The sequence below is a fragment of the Prionailurus bengalensis genome, chromosome B1 (assembly GCF_016509475.1).
Source record: "Prionailurus bengalensis isolate Pbe53 chromosome B1, Fcat_Pben_1.1_paternal_pri, whole genome shotgun sequence".
Taxonomy (NCBI): domain Eukaryota; kingdom Metazoa; phylum Chordata; class Mammalia; order Carnivora; family Felidae; genus Prionailurus; species Prionailurus bengalensis.
In genome coordinates this window covers 194,335,405-194,357,085 of record NC_057344.1, presented here as the reverse complement: position 1 = coordinate 194,357,085, position 21,681 = coordinate 194,335,405, and the positions used below count along the sequence as shown (strand labels likewise).

General features: G+C 47.9%; 1 protein-coding gene across 11 annotated transcripts in view; it reads right to left on the bottom strand.

The window, feature by feature from the left end:
* Positions 1 to 20,756, bottom strand: part of PROM1 (prominin 1) — a 112,256-nt gene extending 91,500 nt beyond the window's left edge. For 5 of the 11 annotated variants that reach the window (XR_006296212.1, XM_043572910.1, XM_043572913.1 and 2 more), the window contains exon 1: positions 14,078 to 14,603. Coding sequence is in view for 10 of the 11 variants with exons in the window: in XM_043572910.1 (XP_043428845.1) it covers positions 14,078 to 14,300 (223 nt within the window). In the remaining variant the exon portion in view is untranslated. Of the gene's footprint in view, positions 1 to 14,077; positions 14,604 to 20,117; positions 20,221 to 20,268; positions 20,286 to 20,587 lie in introns of those variants that run through there. The other 6 variants (XM_043572908.1, XM_043572911.1, XM_043572914.1 and 3 more) reach the window with 5 other exon arrangements.
* Between the last annotated feature and the right edge of the window lie 925 nt (positions 20,757 to 21,681).

Below are 21,681 nucleotides of genomic sequence, written 5' to 3'. Positions count from 1 at the left end.
TCAAAGCGGAAAACACCAGTAATTGAACTGAAAAATAAGCAAAGGCAGGGGCACCTGGATGGCTCAGTCGGTTATGCGTCCGACTTCGGCTCAGGCCATGATCTCGCGGTTCGTGAGTTCGAGCCCCGCGTCGGGCTCTGTGCTTGAAGCTCGGAGCCTGGAGCCTGCTTCGGATTCTGTGTCTCCCTCTCTCTCTGCCTCTCCCCTGCTTGCTCTCTGTCTCTCTCTGTCTATCAAAAATAAATAAATGTAAAAAAAAAAAAAAAAAAGAAAGAAAAAGAAGCAAAGGCAAAAACAGGAAGTTCTTTGAAAAATGGAATAAAAATGTATAAAAGGCTATGACTCACCAGTGATTAGAGAGACACAAACTGAATCATGTTTTTTTCCTATAACGTATCACACTTGTTATGAGAAAAGGTTTAATAACCACAGTTGGAAAATGTGTGGGTAACCAAGCACTTTCTTGTCCTAATACTGGGAGTGCAAATGGGTATGCAAATTAGAGAACAATTTGGTAATATCAGTCAAAACTTTAAATACACATACCATTTGCCACAGTAACTCCTCATCTAGAGGTTCCTCCTGTTGGATTTACTTGCTCAGGAACATAAAGCGAAACATTCAAAAGTAGTCTTTGTAGCAGCGTTTGGAGTAGCAAAAAGACCCGATAACCCAAGCATCCACCAAGAACAGTGAAACGCACTGTCTAATCAGTAGAACACTACAGCAGTTACAAGGATGAGGAAGAGACTAAAAACTATCACCAGAGGACAGAATAAACACAACATGGCTTACTCATTCAATGGGACATCTGCACAGCTCAAATGAATGCATTAGAATCGATGGGTTTCAACGTGAAGAGAAACCCAAAACTTAACAGTGGGTAAAAACAAAAACAAAAACAGCGGCGCCTGGGTGGCTCAGTCGGTTGAGCGTCCGACTTCAACTCAGGTCATGAACTCGTGGTTTGTGAGTTCGAGCCCTGCGTTGGGCTCTGTGCTGACAGCTTGGAGCCTGCAGCCTGCTTCAGATTCTGTCTCTCTCTCTCTCTCTCTCTATTCCTCCCCTACCCGCACTCTGTCTCTTTCTCTCTCTCAAAAATAAATAAAGATTGAAAAAAATTAAAACAAAAACAAACAAAAAACACCCCCCCCCAAAAAAAATAAGCAGACACAAAACAAGACACACACAAAACAAAACTCTCTGGGTATGTGGAGTGAGTAACATAAAACCACGCATTGAGAGGAAACGAGTGTCCGTGGAGAAGCAAAGGAGGGAAAGCAGGAGGGGAATGGGATCAGCGACGATACGTAAAGGGGATTCCGATTGTGTCAATTATGTTTTCTTTCTTTTATTCAAAACAATCTGACTACTTATTCAATCTGGGAGCATAAGAAAACTACCAATGTTTCATGATTTTTTTTCCTGTACTTTCCTGCATTTTGTGAAGTTAAAGAGAAATGAAATGGATGTCTAGAATAATCCATCAGCTATGTTAAGTTGAAAAAGCAAGGGGCTAAGAAAATGTTGAATAATTCCTTTAAGAAACTGTGTGTGTGTGTGTATGTGTGTGTGTGTGTAAAACATTTTGTGGATGTTTATTTCCAGAGTGCAGAACACAGCCTCGTACTTGATAAGCACTCATAAAATACACACTGACTGACTGACTGACTGAATGAATGAATGAATGAACAGCTGCATACAAAACTTGTTAACATTTGAATATTATTTGCTTTTTATGTGTATATATTGCCTTTACATTTAAAAATAAATTCAGCTTTAAATTATTTTAACAAATACTGGGCCTGACAGTAATGAATATAATTGGCCCCATGTAGCGATTTAGATTTAATTCAATATTTATTCCTTCTCAGTTCAAGTATCTCCAGGACTCCTTGTCACCTTTAGTCTGAATCACATATGATGTTCCTCAACCTCAAGGCCTTCACAGATATTTAATTCCTGTTAAGTTTGAAAATCCTGTTGGCTAAAACATTATAAACTTGAGTTTTCCCAAACAAGCAAAAAAGCAATAACCTTGGAAATAAAGTATTAAGTCTCCGAAATATATATAGCTATCATAAAGCCCATGCACCTTGAATTCTACAGGAAAAATGGAGTCACCCACTGCAACTCAAGTGTATAAAGTGAAGCATTAGGATTCTAGAAAGCAGAGCTGCATTAACAGCTGATAACGCAAAAACAAAAGAAAAAGTGGCATGGGGCACCTGGGTGGCTCAGTCGGTTGAGCGTCCAACTTCAGCTCTGGTCATGATCTCTCAGTCCGTGAGTTCGAGCCCCACGTCGGGCCCTGTGCTGACAGCTCGGAGCCTGGAGCCTGCTTTGGATTCTGTGTCTCCCTCTCTCTCTGCCCCTCCCCCGCTCATGCTCTGTCTCTCTCACTCTCAAAAATGAATAAATGTTAAAAAAAAAAAAGAAGAAGAAGAAAGTTGCAAACCTGGCAGTAAGGGAAGTTATAGAAGAAAATTTCAAAGGTGAGCAACACACTCTAGAAAGACACATGGCCCTGAGGGTTTTACTGTATAATAATAGCTCAGAGGTATCATCATGACACCAGTATTTCAAGAAACTACACATAGCAAATACTCAACCTTTGTCAAGTAAATAAACTTGGTAGGGAAGGAAAAGTATAATCTTTTTTTAAATTCAGAAATCCCAGAACAACAGCACGATATGATGAAGGATCTCTGATGTGCCAGGCACTGCTGACATCAATAAGTTTATCATCTAGGACTGCAAACGATCACAAGGCAGTGTTAAACACGTAACACAGTGAGAAAGTGATACAGAGATAGTACAGACAAAATAATGAGGTCAGAGGTTCCAAATTTCCAGAATACAAATCATGTGGGGAAGGTTTTTAAAGAAAAAACAGGACTTTGCTTGGAGGCATGTGGAGGGTGGGAGGGGAGAGAATGAGGTGTCTGATCTTGAAGGGGCTTGGGGCCTCGCATCAGGCAGGGACACCAGTGAACAAAAAGCAGATAGAGAGGAATTATCTCTGAAAATCCCTTAAATCTCTGGCCTCAACCATCAATGCCAGTTTTTCGTTTAAGCGCTGATGGAGGCAGTAAGTCCTTCAGGTGAAAACTACGTGATGTGGTTGTAGATTGGTGGAGAGACACAAACATTTCGACCTTTTGTTCCTTTGCAGAGCATATTGTTGAATCTTCATGAATTAAAGTGACTCAGATGTACGTATAAACGCACAGTAGAGACTCGCGGAGCTAACTTCTCCTTTCCAGCTGACCAGATTACCTCGCCATCAGTTCCTTTCCTCAAAAACATGGCTGTTCGCTGTCCTTCACCGTGAAGTGACCACCTCTGCTGGGTACCCTCCCCCCCCCCCCAACACCAGTTCACTCATCTACTTCCTGGGTGGATACGTTGTCTAGGCCTGTTGCAACAAAATACCACAAATGGAGTGGCTTAAACCACAGAAATGTTTTATTTCACAGTTCTGGGGGCTGGAAGTCTAAGATCAAAGAGCGGACAAGAGTATGCTCCTTCTGAAGGCTCTAGGGAAGGGTCTGTTCTCCATTTCTCCTAGATTCTGGTGGTCTCTTGGCTTGTGGCAGCATCCCTCTAGTCCTCACATGACACCCTCCTTCTGTCTATATCTGTGTCCAAGTTTCCCCTCCTCAGGACACTAGTCATATAACTTTAGAGGCTCATCTTAACTCCTGGCATCTGCAGGAACCTTATCTCCAAATGCAGTCACATTCTGAGGTACCAGGGGTTAGGACTTCAACATATCACTTTGGGGCAGGGGGAACAATTCAACCCATAACACCCAGTTTGTTCCCAAGCTTCTTTCTACCTCTTTATACGTGTAATAAGTTCAACGTGTAATTAAATATTATACAAACTGAGAAAATATGCACATAAAAAGAATTGAGCATAGAAAACTAAATGTTCTATAAAGACTTAGTAAAGACCATTCAATTGGATGAAATTATGTGTGAGTAAACTTTAAAAGTCTGAGAAGAAAAAACAAACTAAAAATACACAACTGTGAACTCTAAGTGTTTTCTCTAAATTCAAAGAAATCAAAACAAAGAAACGAAAAATTATGGAGGATACATTTTGGCTGCTATTTATATCAGAAACACTAATCAGGAAACTTCAAACAATTAACTCATGATAAAAAAAATTTTTTTCAGTCTTGGTTCTACATCAAAAGGTTGGGGAATAAATGTTTCCAGTTCCTTGTTTAAAAAACCTTTCTAGTTTGGGCAACACCCAAACAGGAACAGGTATGGAAAGATGTCCATGAAATATATTAAGTGAAAATATGCAGTTACAGAATATGCAAGGTATTCCATTTTGTTTCTTTTTTTTTCTTTTTTTTTTTTTTAATTTTTTTTTCAACGTTTTTATTTATTTTTGGGACAGAGAGAGACAGAGCATGAATGGGGGAGGGGCAGAGAGAGAGGGAGACACAGAATGGGAAACAGGCTCCAGGCTCTGAGCCATCAGCCCAGAGCCTGACGCGGGGCTTGAACTCACGGACCGCGAGATCGTGACCTGGCTGAAGTCGGACGCTTAACCGACTGCACCACCCAGGCGCCCCTCCATTTTGTTTCTTAAGAGTTTTGATAGTTAATAGTATCAAAACTTTTGATACTTGAGAGCATGTTTGCAAATACTACTGAAAGGGCTGGACCCATTATGAATAATGAATGAATGAATGAATGAATGAATGAAACCAGACAGTGATCATCAATGCTGTTAACATCATAAAAAGAAAGACAATCAGACAGATAGTATCCGTATCCATACAATATCATCTATAAATTGCTTTTGTGCCCCAAATGAACTTGTATCTGATCTTTATGAATACTGGTTTACAGGAAAGGAAGAGGACAGAGAAACATGTTAAGAACACCAATGAAAATGGAACCAGTCAAGTTCAACCTGTAAGAAATACTAAAGGAAAAGTAACTAGGTTCTTCAGCAAACAAACTGCAAGGAAGAAAAAGACACAGAGGAGTATCCTATAAATTCAAAAGAGACAGAAGGAGGGGAGCCTGGGTGGCTTGGTCGGTTAAGTGGCTGACTCTTGATTTCAGCTCCGATCATGATCTCACCATTCGTGAGTTCGAGCCCTGCATCGGGCTCTGCGTTCACAGTGCAGAGCCTGCTTTGTATCCTCTGTCTCTGTCTCTCTCTCTCTCTCTGCCCCTCCCCGACTCGCTCTCTCTCAAAAATAATTAATTAATTAATTAAGAAAAGAAGATTTGACTGTTAGATCACCTTGGAAAACTGCTTGTTCATGTGATAGAATAGTATACAAAAGCAAGAATAATATTTACAACTACATGTAACAATCTGGGTGAATCTTACAAATAAAATGTTGAGCTGAAGAAACCAAAAACCAAGTGGCCATACTGTGTTGCATCAGGCATAACTAATCTATGCTACTGACAGGCAGAAGAGGGGTTACACTTGGGATGAGTTGGGGGACAATGAGCAGGAAACAAGACAGGGTTCTTCTGGGACCTTGTTCTTTTCCTTGATCTGGGTGTTAATTACACCGATGTATGCAGTCTGTGAAAAGTCATCAAGGTGTAGATTTAGGGGCGCTTTTCTGTATGCATATTACGCTTCAACACAAAAAATGTTTTCAGTAATTTTTGAATTAAAAGAAAGATTTTGATTTGCTAGATATGGGGTGGGACCTAGGAATTGGCGTTTCTAACAAGCTCCCAGGCGATATGGAGGCTCTTGTTCCAAGTGCCATGCCTCGGGTAGCACTAAGCTAGGCCACTAGTGTCCAAGTGTAGCTGAGAATTTCCAAGAACAGGCTCAGTGGACAATGCATCCTCCCCATGGCCTCCTTCCTGTAGCTTAGGTCAGGGGGACAGGTTTACTAAGCGATGCTCACCCTTCACTGTCAGCAGATCCCCATGCAGATGTGTTGGCATCTCCCCAGGCTGATGGCCTGGCCATCTCTCAGGCAAACAGAGCTCTAGCCTCATATCCAGGCCACATCCTATGAGCCCCGTCTCAACCTGCATCACTCAGGCCTCTGCTTATACACCTGGGACGTTGTCCTCTGCTTCTTGAACCTTCCACACCCTTACGGCTCAGTTCAAATGCCACTTCCTCCATGAAGCCTTCCGTTGGCCCCATCGTGACTAAGTCTTCCTCTGGACAGCCAAGAGCCCACTGTTGACACTTGACACTGATCGAGGACAAGCATGCCCTGCATAACAACAGATGGCGGTCTCCTCACTCAATGTTAGTCTTTTGAGAACAGAGAAACCCAGTCTACACCATCTCTGCCAAACAGCACCAGGCGTGGCCTCGAGTAGGAGCTCACTACCTATCTGCAGGATTAGAATGTGAGCACTTGAAATCAAACAGTCAGGTTTGAATCTGGTTCCATTTTTCAGAAATATGACCTTGGCCACATTACTTGATATTGCTGAGACTTTGGGGAGGACTAAAGAAGTCTGTCATGGGTGTGTGTGTGTTGAAAGGTAGCCTTCGAAAAAGACATGTCCAACTCTCGACCCCAGGAATCTGTGAAAGCGACCTTATTTGGAAAAAGGGTCTTTGCCGACCTAATTAAGTTCAGGATCTTGAAATGATATCATCCTAGATATAGGGTGATCCCTAAAGCCAATGACAGGTGTCCATATAAGAGAAGGAAAGAGGGAGCCAGTGACACAGAAGGGGGCCATGTGAAGACAGGCAGAGATTAGAACACCTAGAGCCACCAGAAGCCGAAAGAAGCAAGAAGGATTCTCCCCTGGAGCCTTCAGAGACAGCGTGGTCCTGCCGATACCTTGACTTTGGACTTCTGGCCCTCAGAAGTATGAGAGAATAAATTTCTGTTGTTTTAAGCCACCAAGTTTGTGATAATCTGTTATGGCAGCTTTAGGAAACCAATACAGTTGGGGGTCAAATAAATACTTGTTCTTTTGTCCATGTGACCACCCCAAATCTGACATTAACTTAAAAGCTTTTAATGAATATGAATTTTATACACTCCTATCTTATTCGACACACACCTAGCACTTACTGTGTATGAGACACTGTCCTAATTGCTTCACAAACATGATTCATTTAGGAATTATGTTGCCCCCAAAAGTACCTTGATTATTCTCTCCCTTTTACAGAGGGAAGACTAAGGAACAGAGAGTTTCAGTAACTGGCCCAAGGTTACAGAGCTAGTAAACAGTGGAGCCAGGATTCAAACCCAGGCAGTGGCTCCAGGATGAGAGTTCTTCACCACAGCTCAAGTGTAGGGCTCCTTTCCGAATCTAGATCCCCATCAAGCAGAGGATACATGGCAGGCCTGCTGGGCCTCTCGTCTCTGCTGCTAACGTCCGTCCTGCTCTGCGGTTCTGACCCGGCACTGACTTCCCAGCACAAGCCGCACTTTATAGCTGCTCCTCCAAGTGCAAACTTTAGGACTTCTCTCCCGCTCAATGCCTGTGGACAAGTGGTATTTAATACCGCACCAGCTTCATCCAGCAGCTGCTGGGGTGGCCTATCTTTATTTACATTCATACTTAAGCTCTCATTTCCTGCATGTACTTGAAGGCTTCCTAAAAGGACATCATCGCTAGAGACCAGAAATGTAGGAAGATTTTCTTCTTGTGTCTTTTGTGGGACTGGCACACATTTCCCCGAAGAGCAGAGCCTGCCTCTTCTGTTTACACACAGAAAGTCAGCAGCACGTTCCAGCAGCACTTTGTAGACAAGGTTACAGGAATATATAGTCAACCAGACTAGATTTTCAGGTTCGCGCAAAAGCTGTTCTATGAAGCAGAAGACGTGTAGAATGGATTAGAGTCGTGCCCATGATAGTCTATGGACGTGTCGCCTCCCACCCAAACCCTGCCCCACAGGTCACTGGGGACATGTAAATGCAATCTGTACAGCAGAGCTCCTCCACAGAGGCGACAGGGTGCAGCACGGTGAGGTGGCAGGCAGGGGGAGGAGGACAAGTCATGAGCCCTGGGTCAAATCCCGGGTTAACCACTTACCTATCAATGTGTGTAACCTTGGGACAGTCCCTGAGTCTCCTGAGTTGCTGTTCAGCAAATACAGGCAGTGACTATGAGCCTGGACAATAAAGCCAGCCTACCTGGATTCCAATCTCACTCTGCCACTGACTAGTTGTGTGATGCTGGACAAGTCAGTTATTCTCTGGACCCCAGCTCCCTTTTCTGTAAAATGAGAAGAGTACCTAGCTCACAGAGTTACTGAGTTGTTCGAATCCCGGAAAGTGGGCACATCATAGCTGTTTGCTCTTATAAACGTTAGGATGGAAAGCGACGACAGTTGTAGACTGCCCAATGTACTGAATGACGCCAGGAAGGAAGGATCACTAGATATTAGTTCTTTCCCTCAATGACCTTTTTTTATGGCCATGCCCGTTGCCGATACAAGTCATGTGATCGAAAGAAGACAATGCCAGCTTTGTCTGAATTAACTAAGAACACACAGGTGTTGGATATAATACAACATCCTGATTCCCAGTGGACTTTGGCCAAGACACAACTATTGGGCCGTCCACCCAACCATCCTCTTTCCCAGGAAGCACCACCCTACCTGTGATGCCACGGGTAAATTGACGGCCCACAGCACAGGACCATGAGCTGTGATGCTGGCTGGCCACTGTTATTCAGTGGGTCCACGGTTGGTCACTGGCCCAGGCAGGACTGGAATTGGGGCTGGGGACTTAAAGAGAAGAACTCCCAACCATTCTCCAGGAAGTTGGCCTGAAATCTATGATGCTGGCATCCTGGTTCTCTGCCACGAGTAGGGCAAGAGTGGAAGAACCCAGAGGGAGGGGGATGGGAAGGCGAAGTATGAAGTGGCTGTGTGCAGAGAAGAGTCAAGTGGGAGGCAAGGAGGCCCCAGGTGACACCTAGTCTTTGGTGGCTAGGTGCCACGAAGAAACCTGGAGTCCTGGTGATAAACTCTTTTTTGACTCCTTCAACTAACAGGTTTCTGTTACCTGGAACGGAGGGAACTCCCATTCACTAGAACAACCTGCCGGATCTCAGATGCACCCTTCCCTCCTCCCGTGCCTCCTGCTCACCCAGCTCCAGTCGGGCACGCACCAAATCCCAGGCTCAAATCAGATTAGCCCAGAACGCTGTTAGAAACAGGTCAACCGGCCTAAAGTCTCATTTAAAAATACACCAAAACAGAGCAGAGAATAATTTTAGAGACTTTCTATAAAAATAAAAGCAGAGAATGCTTTTTTTTCCCCACTTGCTCCAATAGAATAGCTCTGATCTGGGTCATGATTTATGCCAAATTCATCACAGACACATGAAACTGAAAAGGCACTAGTCAGCATCCACACCAGATGATCTTCTGCAGCACACGCTTTTAGTGTGTAAAAATTACCATTTTTTATAGTGACCCGCAGACACTTTTAAAGCACTTTGGTAAAGTAAAAGGGAAATAAATTACCCACAAGGTAGGCTGTGGAATATAGGAGAAATAACTACTCCTGGAGACAGGGGTTTCTCAATCTGCCAGAGGATGGTTGTGTACCTTGAATATATCATCTCCTTCTGACTTAAGCTTTCCAATCTCTAACGGTGGGTATAATAGAAATAGAAATAGAAAAAAAAATAGAAATAGAAATAGAAATAGAGATAGAGATAGAGATAGAGATAGAGATAGAGATAGAATAGAATAGAATAGAATAGAATAGAATAGAATAGAATAGAATAGAATAGAATAGAATAGAATAGAATAGAAATAGGACCACCAGCTACCACCATCATCTACCTCCCAAAGTTGTTGGGAGAGTCAAATGAGCTAACACTTAGCAAAGTACGCCTTACAGCAGATACTGGGGACAGCAGGGAAGAACAAAGAAACAAAACCAGATGTGAGTGTTTTTGTGGAGGAGTAAAGACCACTCAGTAGACAAGCACTGCACCCAAGCCCTGCCTTCTAGACCCCATTCTGCTACTGTGGGGCTTTACCAGGAGACACAGCCCGCTAAACTTCAAAAGTAACGGAACTAATTCTTACAAGGCAACTCCATGGAGAATATTCCTGATAGAGCAGCAGCAAGGACATTTTAATGATCCCTCCTGGAGACATCCTTTTCCCACGTCCCTTTTCGACACCAATCTTGGCATTAAATTTGGTCAATTCTTCCTCTCAAATAATATTAATAGCAGCTACACTGATTGAGGATTTGTATCTATGCCTTTCAGCCACAGTTTTAAACATAGGCTTTACATACGGCCTCACAAAGCTATAAAGCAAGGTATGATTACAGTCATAATACATCTATGACAACAGAGGTTCTGAACATTAACTTGGCCAAGGTCATTCGGTAGGTAATAGGCAAGAGTATGTTGGAACCAAAGTCCTTTGAAATGAAATCCATGAAATGGATCCTGCCTCTGTTTCCCCCATTACCTTTGCCTTGTGCTAAGTTAGTCCATTATTACCTCCTTCTGGACCTCTACCTCCCTAATACGTCTCCTACCAGCCACTATCAGATTCTTTTCCCAAAACTCAATTCCCCTTCCACCCTGGCTCACAACCCCTAGTAGGTATATAACAGAAAGGAGGGGCTCTCAATAAATGCTTGCCAAATGAGTGAAACCTTTGCTCATGCTGATTTAGGTTCCTTCTCTCTACAAAACTCCCCAGCCTGCCAGTCAGGGTCCTCTAGCTCTGGCTCTCTGACCTTCGCAGACTTATTCCATGAATACCCACCTCATGGGTCCCCCATGAACCACTATCTCCGCCACTCCCTGGGCATGCTATTCCCCATGGCTAGAACACCCTTCCCTCAACTCCCCCTGGTCATCCTGCCATTGACACCCTTTCTAAGTTGAATGAATGGACAAGTGACTCCTCCCAAATGTAAGCCATCGCTCTCTTCTTAGTGAGTTCAAGCCCAAGACTCAGTATCCTTCTTGAAGCTTCAGACCAGGGCAGGTATTTATGAAGTACCCACACCAGGTTCTTGGGCATATTCTGTTGTGGCATATGGCAGTTACCTGTATTTCTGGTCTGCCCAGAAAGTTAAGTAGGCCTTTGTCTCAAGTCCCAGCTAAACAAGACCTTCCATCTTGTATTTATAAGGCTACAACCCAGGCTTCGCTTTAGAGAGTTACAAATGCAAAATGTGGTATGCTGTTTTGCTCGGACACAGGAGGTAAAGTGGAAAACTTCCCAGTCCAATGGCATGAAAAAAGGGAGCCCAGGCTGGAAGGTCCTCCTTTCTCTCCCACTCCTGCACTGGACCCCGACTCTGAATCTAAATCACTCTGTTCTTGGGTGCCTGGGTGGCTCAGTTGGTTAAGCGTCTGACTTCAACTCAGGTCATGATCTCACGGTTTGTGAGTTCGAACCCCACGTCAGGCTCTATGCTGACAGCTCAGAGTCTGGAGCCTGCTTCAAATTCTGTGTCTCCCTCTCTCTCTGCCCTTCCTCTGCTGGTGCTCTCTCTCTCAAAAATAAATATTAAAAAAAAAATTTTAAATAAATAAAAAATAAATCACTCTACTCTTCCGAATGAAAGAGTATACCTAGGGGATAATTTTTTCTGCGAGGATGTTATTTTATAGAAGACCTGTCCTGAAGTCATCTGTTTCAGTTAATGCCTTGCATTAGTTAAGCTACTAAATAGGATTCCTTTTCTCTCTCTATCTCTCTCTCTTTCTCCCACTGTTGTTGTTTTATATCTTCAATTATGAAGACACCTGCTTAAGATCTGGTGCTCATGCAATGCGCTGGCCCCAGCAGGAAAAAATGTGTCTCGTATTTTTCCTTTATGTGACAAAGCACCTAATGGACACTTTGAGACCATTATGAAATCTAGTAACTAGATGAAAAAATTTAAATAATGAGGTGGTGGGAAAAAAACCAACACTCCATGATGTCACCTGTGAAATTCAATATAATATTCTTTAAGGAACCTAATGAGTTTTGTTTTGTTTTGTTTTGTTTTGTTTTGTTTTGTTTTGTTTTTTGAAAGGGGCACTGCTGGTCTGCTCTGATCTCCTGTTGAGACTTTTGGGAATTTCTTCTTCCAAAGTAATAAGTATTGATGAAGGCCAAGGGACAAGCAAGGCTAACACCCTCAGATTACAGCAGGATTTAAATTCTTCAGACGCCTCCTTCCAGACTAATAATGATGCTGGAGTTCAAAATCTTAGAATGCATTGGAAGCAAAATGCCATTTGACCTGATTGTTTGAATGAAGGCTTTAAAAAAATGGCTTTCCCTTGTAAACTAAGTGCGAGGAAGCTGCCCTATGAAATCTAGAGGAAGCAAAATAAAGCAACATATGGAAAGAGATTATAGGATTAACTAATTACCTGATATGCCTTAATAACACATGGATGCTTCACAATCTTTTTGAAGATGTCACTATAAATTCATATGAAATAACTGAATTCTATTCCTTTTGCATAAAAAGCAAAGAAGCTAAGACTAAAAACGCTAGTAGGTATTTGTTTATTCAATAATATTTACACCAACGCTACAAATAAATGAAAAGGTATCCACTAAGAATAGTGAACTTGTATCCAATATTAATAAATAAACTGTTTATTTTCTACTTCTGTCTTTTGGATTTCCAGATTTAGTCTCTTAAGCAGGGACATAAATAGTAAGTAGTATTTGTTTAGGATTCTCTTCAATGACGATAGGGCCCAGAGTGATTTGTTTCATTGAATTAAAACTTAAACTAACAAAAAATTAAGAACTACACTTCGAACTGTTTCAGTTGCTTAATCTAAGAAAAATAAATGAAAAAATTTTCTTTTTTTTATTTAAAAAATTTTAGTGTTTGTATTTATCTTTGAGAGAGAGAGCGAGCATGAGCAGGGGAGGGGCAGAGAGAGAGGGAGACACAGAATCCGAAGCAGGCTCCAGGCTCCGAGCTGTCAGCACAGAGCCCAACGCGGGGCTGGAACTTGTGAACTGAGAGATCATGACCTGACCTGAAGTTGGATGCTTAACCAACTGAGCCACCCAGGTGCCCCAATCCAAAACAATTCCAATATAAATGTGTCTTAATGAAAATCTACCAATGCCCATAATACAAACAAGTGTTAAAGTCCACTAAATACATTCTCTTTCCCTCTCACCCTCTCTCCGTCTTTCTGTCTCTGTCTCTCTCTTTCACACACACACACACACACACACACACACACACACACACACAATTCTCTTATGAACAACAGCTAGCCAGTTAAGGAAGATGATAATGATTACCACAAATTTTTAATTTGTATATTGTGGTAATAATAGTGTTCAAATCTTCTTAGTTTAAAAAACAAGCCTAGAAGAGATCTAATATTAAGTCAATAAATATTTAGACTGCCAAACCCTAATAGCACATACTTCCCATAGACCATTTAAATCTTCATAATCTCATTCCTGAAAACACATACCCGCAGATTTCTGAGTACAGGGAGTAGGACAAACACAGCGGTCCTCACGAAGTGTGAGGCACCATGCCATCAAGGCTCCAACAAGGAGCCATCCCTCCTTTCCTCACACGTAAGGTCTTGGAACTGAAGCAAACAGTTACTCAGGTAAACACACTGGGCCAGGCCTGTCTTTGTCCTAAGCAATGTGAAATTGCACTTTGTGGTGGGTAGAGGAGAGGCCAATTTGTAAGTGCAGGTCTAGCCACCAGAGGTAATTATTAACTTATTTGATGTCAAAGAATTTGCATTTTTACCCTCATTTTTACCTGCAGTTTGCACCTGAGAGTAAGTCATTGCTCTAACCAGGAAGGAAAAAAAAAAAAAAAAAGAGGGAGGGAAGAAAGATCAAGAATTGGAAAACCAACTTAGCAACATAGTTTGATTTCATTTCTTATAATCACATTCCTGACAGTCTATTTAAGCTGGTGCAAGTTTTCTTAACTTCTGTCTCAATACTTTGTGCTCCTGTGCAGTCCAATCACTTTGAATCTCGTGCTTTAAAATGCTAAGTATATTACACACTTACTATATCGTTATTAACAAACAATATCGTGTGCGCACATGGCAGCGTATTTGGGGACAAGTCCTCTCTGTTCTATGCAACGGGCACTCACCTTCGGGGAAATCATTGGGCTGCACCACGCGGAGGAAGATGTGCACGATTTGAAAGAGACCGCCAATGGGCCCAGCTTTGTAGGAGTCTTTGGTCTCATAGTTCGTGGCAGGCAATTCCAATTCCAAGACCTCCGTACCCTCTGTAGATGACCGTGATCCCAGGGAGAGGGTATTCCCGCAGAGCTCCAGCAGCAGCAGCAGGAAGCCGAGGAGGAGGGCCATCGCTAGCAAGGTCCCCCACGCATGAGGTGGAGCTGGTGGCCTCCTGTCTCAGAGATTCTGGAAGCCTTGAGTGAGACAGGAGTCTGCGTTCCTTTTCCTGCGCGGAGAGCCCGGGGTGTGAGGAGTCCTCCCTTTCCTGGCTGGGCTGGCATGCAGTGAACCGCGTCCAAGGGCCTTCTGTGGGTGTGGGTCTGGCTCCGTGGCTCAAGGCACCATCCCTGGTGGGAGAGAAGGGCAGCAGTGACTTGGCATGCAGCCTGCCCGCCCCAGGACCTTCCCTGCAAAGCTTTAGAGCCAGCACTCTGCCTAATCCGCTGTGTGGGAGGCAAACGCAGAGCCTGCTTAGCACTGCTGGGGCAAGAAAGCCAGAAGGTCCCTCCCCAGGGGCCAGACGCAGAACACAGACCTTTATGGGTTCAAGAAACACCCTATGGTGTAGAGAAGGCTTAGAAACTGACACCGGCCACTTACTCTGTTCTGGACAATGTTCTACATGCTGTGCTGGCTGGACCCCATTTACAGATAAGGAAACAACCACAGAGAGGACTTCCCGGGGACTTGCCCAAGGTGACGGCTGTTTTAACGGTGGGGCCACGGTTCAAAACCAGGACTTTGCCTTGAAAGCCCAAGCTCTGAGCGGGACACCAGGACACCTTTCCTAAAGAGCCCTGTGTCTCAGGGGTCCAGAGGCCTCCTGCCATAGACTGTTTTTCTGCAGGCTGCTGTTGCTGTCCGTACCTCTGGAGATTCATTTTCTCTGCCTTTTATTCTACTCCTTTGCTCACTGACCTTATTTCAGGCATCCCCCTCTCCACCCCACCCTCAACCCAAACTAGAAGGCCTCAAGGGCAGGAACCAAACTCTCTAAGGCTGGATGACACTGGAATCTATCTTTCTAACACGTCCACTGGGTAATCGTGATGGAAACTTCTGCCGCCAAGTCACTACCTGGAAATTGGGGGTCCCAGTGATGAGAGACAGGGCACCCGCCCCAAGGGTCGGCGGGAGAAATGAACAGGAATTCTAGAAGCAGCTACCAAGCCAGTGTCTCGTGAGGGCACGAGACCTAGAAGGTCTCCAAAGTGGACCCTGTCCCCAACCGTGAACGCGGGACAGGGCACAGAGTCAGATGCAGTAAGTGCTGCAGGATGTAAATCAAAATGATGGTGTGGCTGGTGCCACTGCGAGGAACTAGGAGCACCAGAACAGAACCTACCAGAAGACCTGGGATGCGGTGCTCGTACTCTCTGGACTGGGGTCAGGAACGCCCTGATCGCGTACCATTTAGTACATTAGATACACACTTAGTAACTTTCAGAGTAAGGGCAGGGTGCTCCTGAAACACCGTGAGAGGGTGGAAGGGGGGTCCAGACAGTGACATGTTGCACAAGGGGCTGGAGGCCCCACTGCCTGCATTCCCCCAAGTCAAAGAAAGCTCCAAACAAAGGTGGGATTTCAGGAACTCTCTGAGTGTTCCTGAAAGATGTTAATTCAAATTTAATCCCCTGGATGTTGCCTCATCTTCTAAGCCCCGTCCCACTCCAGTTACTTCTGCACAGAGCTCCCAACAGAATGACCCCGAACACTCTCTCTATCTAATCACGGGCTGCTCAGTCCCTCTGGCTCCCGGCACCAACCGGGTTAACCCCATATGGGCTTCCGCGTCCGCGCTCCATCGCACCCACGGGTACACCAGGACCCTGGTGACTTTGCACTGGCCCTTCCAGGCCTGGCTGCTGCAGGCGCCCCGTCCCCGGCGCTGCAGGCTCTAGCATTTCACTGGTCCTGACTGAAAGCCACCCGTGTGTACGCTCAAACACGGGCCTGCTCTGCGCTACCTTCCCCATCGTCTCCAGAGAGGACAGATGAGAAAGACACGAAGCAAGCTGGCCTCTGCAGGTCACTCTGGGCGGGTCTCCGGGGCCACCCCACGCGGGAGAGAGAGGGGAGAGGAGACGGTGTGTGTTATTCAGGCTGGCCGCCGTCCTATAGACCAGCGGGCAGGCACGCACACACACACACTACACAAAACATCCACATAACACACACTAACACACAGATACACCACACACGGATACACTACACATTCACACACCACACATACGCCCAGCACACACACTAACACGCTCCATACATGCCCGAAACTTACACACGCACAGCACACACACTCACCACACGCCCATCTTATCTTGTTTGCAGCTAAGGGAGGGGCAGGGAGCACAGCAGCTGGAAGGATTAGAGGCTCATCGGGTAAGAAAAGCTGACTTCCTGGCGAGGCCACCACCGGGCCTCAGCCAGGGAAGGAGAGAGACGGCAGGAGGCCCGAGGGAGAGCTTGGAAGAAACAGTCTCCACCTTCCTCCTGAAAAAGCGGGGGAAGGCAAATCGCACATGAGAGGCGGCCCCACTCACTGCTGTGAGGCTGGAAGCACCAATCAAGCCAGCCAGGACCGCGGCTACCGTCCAGATTTCTTCACCCTTTGCTCCAAAGTGTCGTGCCATCCCCCTTAAGTGTGGGCTGAATGTGAGGAAAATACTAAAATCTCACGACTTAGGAAACCCCAGATAATTAGTAAAAGACAAGGCGAAAGGCATCTCGGCAGGGACCTCACCTGTTAAGCTCAGGGGGCAGCCAGGGCATCTCAGGGCAGCTCCTGGAACTGCCCGAACACACGGAGGCCAGCTCTCCCGGCCCCAGAGCAGCATCCCCATAAAATGGGGTATTTATATAAAATGCTAATTATTGGGCAGCAGCCATATCCAGGGCCTTGTGGTGGCACCTGTGGCCACACACCAAGTGCATTAATCTGCACTTCTAACACTCTTCCCGGTGACTGATTCTCAGCACAACTGAAGTTTGAGAACCAGCACTGTTCCCACGCGCTTCCTCACCTAACTCATGCCAGTTGGCAATGACGCCTTCCCCAAATGCCCTTCTTCTATTGCATTGAGCTGATCCATCCCAGCTGCTGTGTGGGGCCCCTGATTTACTCGTCTCTGTACCTCGGAGTCGGGCACACAGTAGGCACTCAGTAAGGATTGCTGAAATCCAGTGGTGAGGGGTAGAGGGAGAACTGACATGACGTGGTCATTTTTACCTATTTCAAAATTGTATCAAGTGTTTATCGGTGGTCCCAAAGCCTCTGGAAGGGAGGTGTCGGGGTGTTTGTCGCTATTCCCACAATATGTGCAGCAGATTGTCTCCTTGCTGGATTCACCCATCGCACAGCAACTGGTCTACCATCCAGTGCCTTCTGCTGGGACCCTCAACTTTGCAAGCCTTGGAAACTGTTCCCTCGGGGGCTACCTCCTCACACGGGCACTGGACCAATCAAGAAGTCGAATTCACCATTTTTCTGATTTATGGGGTGCAGATTCCTGGTGTCCATTGCAAATACACTGAGTTCAAACTGGAAAGGGGGCCCAAGAATGCGAAGTTGGAGCAAGTATTTCACATGATTGTGAGCTTGGAGCCCAGAGGATGGCGCTTCCACAAAGACTGTTTGAAAAACAAATATGGTGGCCATCCACCCTCATTTCTTCTTCTTTTGATGGAGTTTCCTTCAAAAGGAGCTTTGTAGTAGGAACTGGTCATCTGGGATTTGGGGGAGGGATGAGCTGCTCAACTTCAGACTCCACCTTTGTGAGTCCTATGAGCAACACCCCTGGGTTTCATGGTGGGGTCAGTTGAGGTGCCCAAATTGTGCCCTGGGGGGTGCCTCAGACTCACCAAGCAGATGCTTACTCCTGGGCTTGTGCCTGGAGCGCACACTCACGCAGGGGCAGTTTCTAATTCATTCTAGACACGATGGCACAGTGTCAGCAGCCATATCCAGGGCCTTGGTGGCATCCGTGGCCACACAGCAATCAGGGGTCCTGTTGTATGTCCCGCATGAGCTCCTGAGCCCGGCTAGCCAGCCTCCTTGTCACTTCTCTAAGCTACCCAGTCCTCAGTCCCATTTCTGCTAAAATTACCAAGAGTGGGCTTCCGTCACTTGCAACAAAGCATCCTGCCCCTTAACATATCTGAGGTAGCTCTTGGTCCTCTGCAAAACCTTCATATTTGAAATGGTACCAATAAAATAATATTTGGTTTAAAGCCTTATTATTTTGATACACTTGTCCTTTGATACACTTGTTTGGTTCACCGTGCGGGGAATGCACAGAAATAGTCCACGGCAGAAATCATAAAGAAGTTCATTTAAAAAAAATTATGGGGCATATCAAGAAAACAAAACAAAACTAAAGGTCATTGCTGAAGTGACAACAGGCCTCACTTGAGACAGGGCAGCAGTCTCTAGTTCCCCTCACTAACCTTGCCATGAGAAGTTGCTTACCTTCTCAGTGCTTTGCTTTGCTCATCTGTAAAGTGGGGTTTTGAATGGTGTTGGAGGGTGAGACCCCGAATGGGTACAGCCCCCCCGGCACACAGCTGCTAGTCAATAAAGGGTCCCTACTGCCATTGCCAGGATCAATCCCACAAACCCCACCGCGGCCCTGGGCTCACCCTGATTGACAGGACAGCTCCGAGGACACTCTAAAAAGAGTGAGAAAGTCTTTGAGCCACAAAAACGGCTCCATTTCGCAAGGTTCAACCTGACATGTAAAAGCATATGCTTGAGTCTCCAGTGGGGCGTTCAAGGACCCCAATCATTCATCTGCGTGTCTTCACAAACTCAGCCGCAGCCCACAGGCGGCCTGGAAAGCCTCTCGGGATCCGGGAGCCCGGGCGGGAGAAGGGTCAGCGAGCCGCCTGGGGCTAAGGCTCAACCTGTTGCTGCAGGAAGCCTGGGGCGCCGGCTCCCCCCAGTCTTGCTCTCCAACCCACCGCCAGGCCGGGCCCCCTCCTGCCCTCTCTTCCTCCGCCGCAGGAGGCTCTCCCGGGCTGCGGGACACAAAAGAATGGGCTGCAGGGCTGGCGCGGGAAGCGAGGAGACTCAAGGAATCCGTCGCCGCTTGGGGGAGGGGGTTGCCCGAGTAACTTGGCTGCCGGAGCGCGTCCGCGCGGGTTCCCCGCCGCCGCCCCGGGGAGGCTGCATCGGGGTCGCCTCGGAGGAAGGGGTCCGGGGCGGTGTGCCACCCCATCGGATCCCCTCCCTCTCGGCGCGGGCTTTCGGGGAAACTGACCTCGGGCCCCGCCTCTCCCGCACCTCGAAGCTCCTTCCTCTGTCCACGCTTCCCTTTGTTGTCCCAGCCGGCGCCGTACTGGCGAGGTGCGCCCGGAGCACGCAGCACCCAGTGCTCCACGCGGCAAACGCCGTAGGTGCCCGAGCTGTGCACCCAAGGGGGCAGGGGGCTGCGTCAAGCCAGGGGTGCGTGCGCTCTCCCATGGGCGCGGGGAGACGGCCTCTCATTGCTCCCCCAGGGTCCCCCTCTTGCTGCGGTCCTTTGCACCGCGTACTCCATTTGGAAAAGCCAGAGGGAGGTGACCCCTTTCCATCCCCAGCAGGGAAGGCTCCGTGCCCCGCGACCTCCTGGCCACCCCCAGCACTCCACTCGCCGCAGAACAGCTCCCCAACTCCCTGACGAGCCTCCCCTCGGTCCTCCGCACTCTCTGAGAGCGAGCCCCCGGCCTCGGGGGTCCCGGTCCCGCTGGCGTGTGCCCTGGAACCTGGCGCGCCGCAGCCGCCGGCTCCCCTCCAGGGGATGGAAAGAAGACCCGCCACACAAGCCACCCGGCAAAGTTTGCGCGCGTCCGCCCTCTGCCCGGAACTCCCGCTGGCCCCGGCGCCCGAACCACCTCGCCCACTTTGCAGCCCCCGGGCTTCCCGGCCGCTCTCGGTGGGGGGGGTGGCGGGGGGGGGGGGGCTCCTACTACCTGCCGCCGGGCCAGCGGGAAGAGGAGGGCGCACAGCGAGCCTCTCCGGTCCCGATTTCCTGCCCCCAGCCTTCTGGCCGGGGGTGCGCTCGGGCCCCCACCGTCTCCGCAGACGCCTCCCGGGCTCCGGGATGAGGACGCCGCTACTCACCGTGCGCCGGGTCCTGCTCCCGTTTCGGCCCCAGCGCCGCACGCCCTCCCCCCTGCGGCGGGGCTCGCCCGACTCCGGCTCATGAATGATTTATGAGCCGCTTGGGGGACCACCGAGACGGCTTCCGGAGTGGCCGCCCGGCTGCCCCGCGCGCCGGTCAGTCCCCGGGACGCGGCGCGCCGGGAAAGGCGCCGGCCCTGGAGGCGCGCGAGCGAGGCCCGCGGGGTCCGCGGGGACCTGTTGCGGCCTCCCCCTGCTCCCAGGCGGGCACTCGCGGATGGAGCCTCGGGAATGGCAGTGCTATTTTGAGCGTACTCACCCCCCAAGCGGGAGAGCTGAGCTGGCGGCCCGGTTCCCGGTCCGGGACCGGCTCGGGATTTTAAAGGTAGCTAACTAAGCCTGGGGTTCTGGACGCGCCCCGGACTGGGTCGGCAGGGCGGCTTCGCCGCGACGCCCCGAGGCACCCACCGGCCCAGGACTGCGTGCATTTCCTGAGGCGGGAGTCCTGCTCGGCCGCGCACGCCCCTCGCACAGTACCCACGCCCCCTTCACCTGGGCCGAGCCTCCGGGTGGAATGCAGCCACCCCGCGGAAAACTCCTCCCCTCTCTGGCCCCAGCTCGGTGGACCTCGGTTGACCCCGCCCCCAGCTTTAGATCTTCGATTGCCGACCCCCAACAGACCTCTTTTCTAATTTACCCAAACAAAACCCAACCCAAATCGTTTGGTGCGTTAGTCTGTACGGATCACAAAGCCTGGAAAACCCGCCTAAAGCTGTCCTTGCTCTCGTGTACGCATCTAGGCATCTGCTGTAGCACGAAGCAGGAGGTAATTGCTCTTTTCAGATGCGGGGCGGAGAGTCCCCTGACATCCCCTCGTCCCGAGCTGCAGCGGGTGGAAACCGGCCCTCGGCACTCCCTCCCGCCCCTAACTGCTCTCACCAACGGGCACCTCACGCCTCACTCACCACTTCCTGTCTCGAATTGAGATACCCTTGTAGGAAAGGTAAGATTTAGGGAAGACTAGCACCATGGGGATGCTACCGGATAGTTGCCGATAGACGTTTAATGTTTGCGATACGGATGGAGGGAAGAATGGACAGGAACATTCCCAACGTAGCTCGCCCTTACCCCAGGATCTAGCATAAAACCGCTGCTGGCAGGAGCATTGTTTGTTTGATTTAAAGTTTAAACTGATCTTGAATGTGCATATTTCTAGGACGACAAGTGCTAGTTCAGGACATTTCTGAAAATGACACTACAGGCATAGCCCGTTTAGGCGGTAGTTTAAGTCTTCTGATCAGGCCTGAGGTTTTCTCTCTGAAGCTCCTACTGGTCAGAGGCCTCTGCCTCAACACCTCCAGAGGCCTCCCAACACCTCTGCTCAAAGGCAGCCCTCGCAGGGCTGGGCCCAGA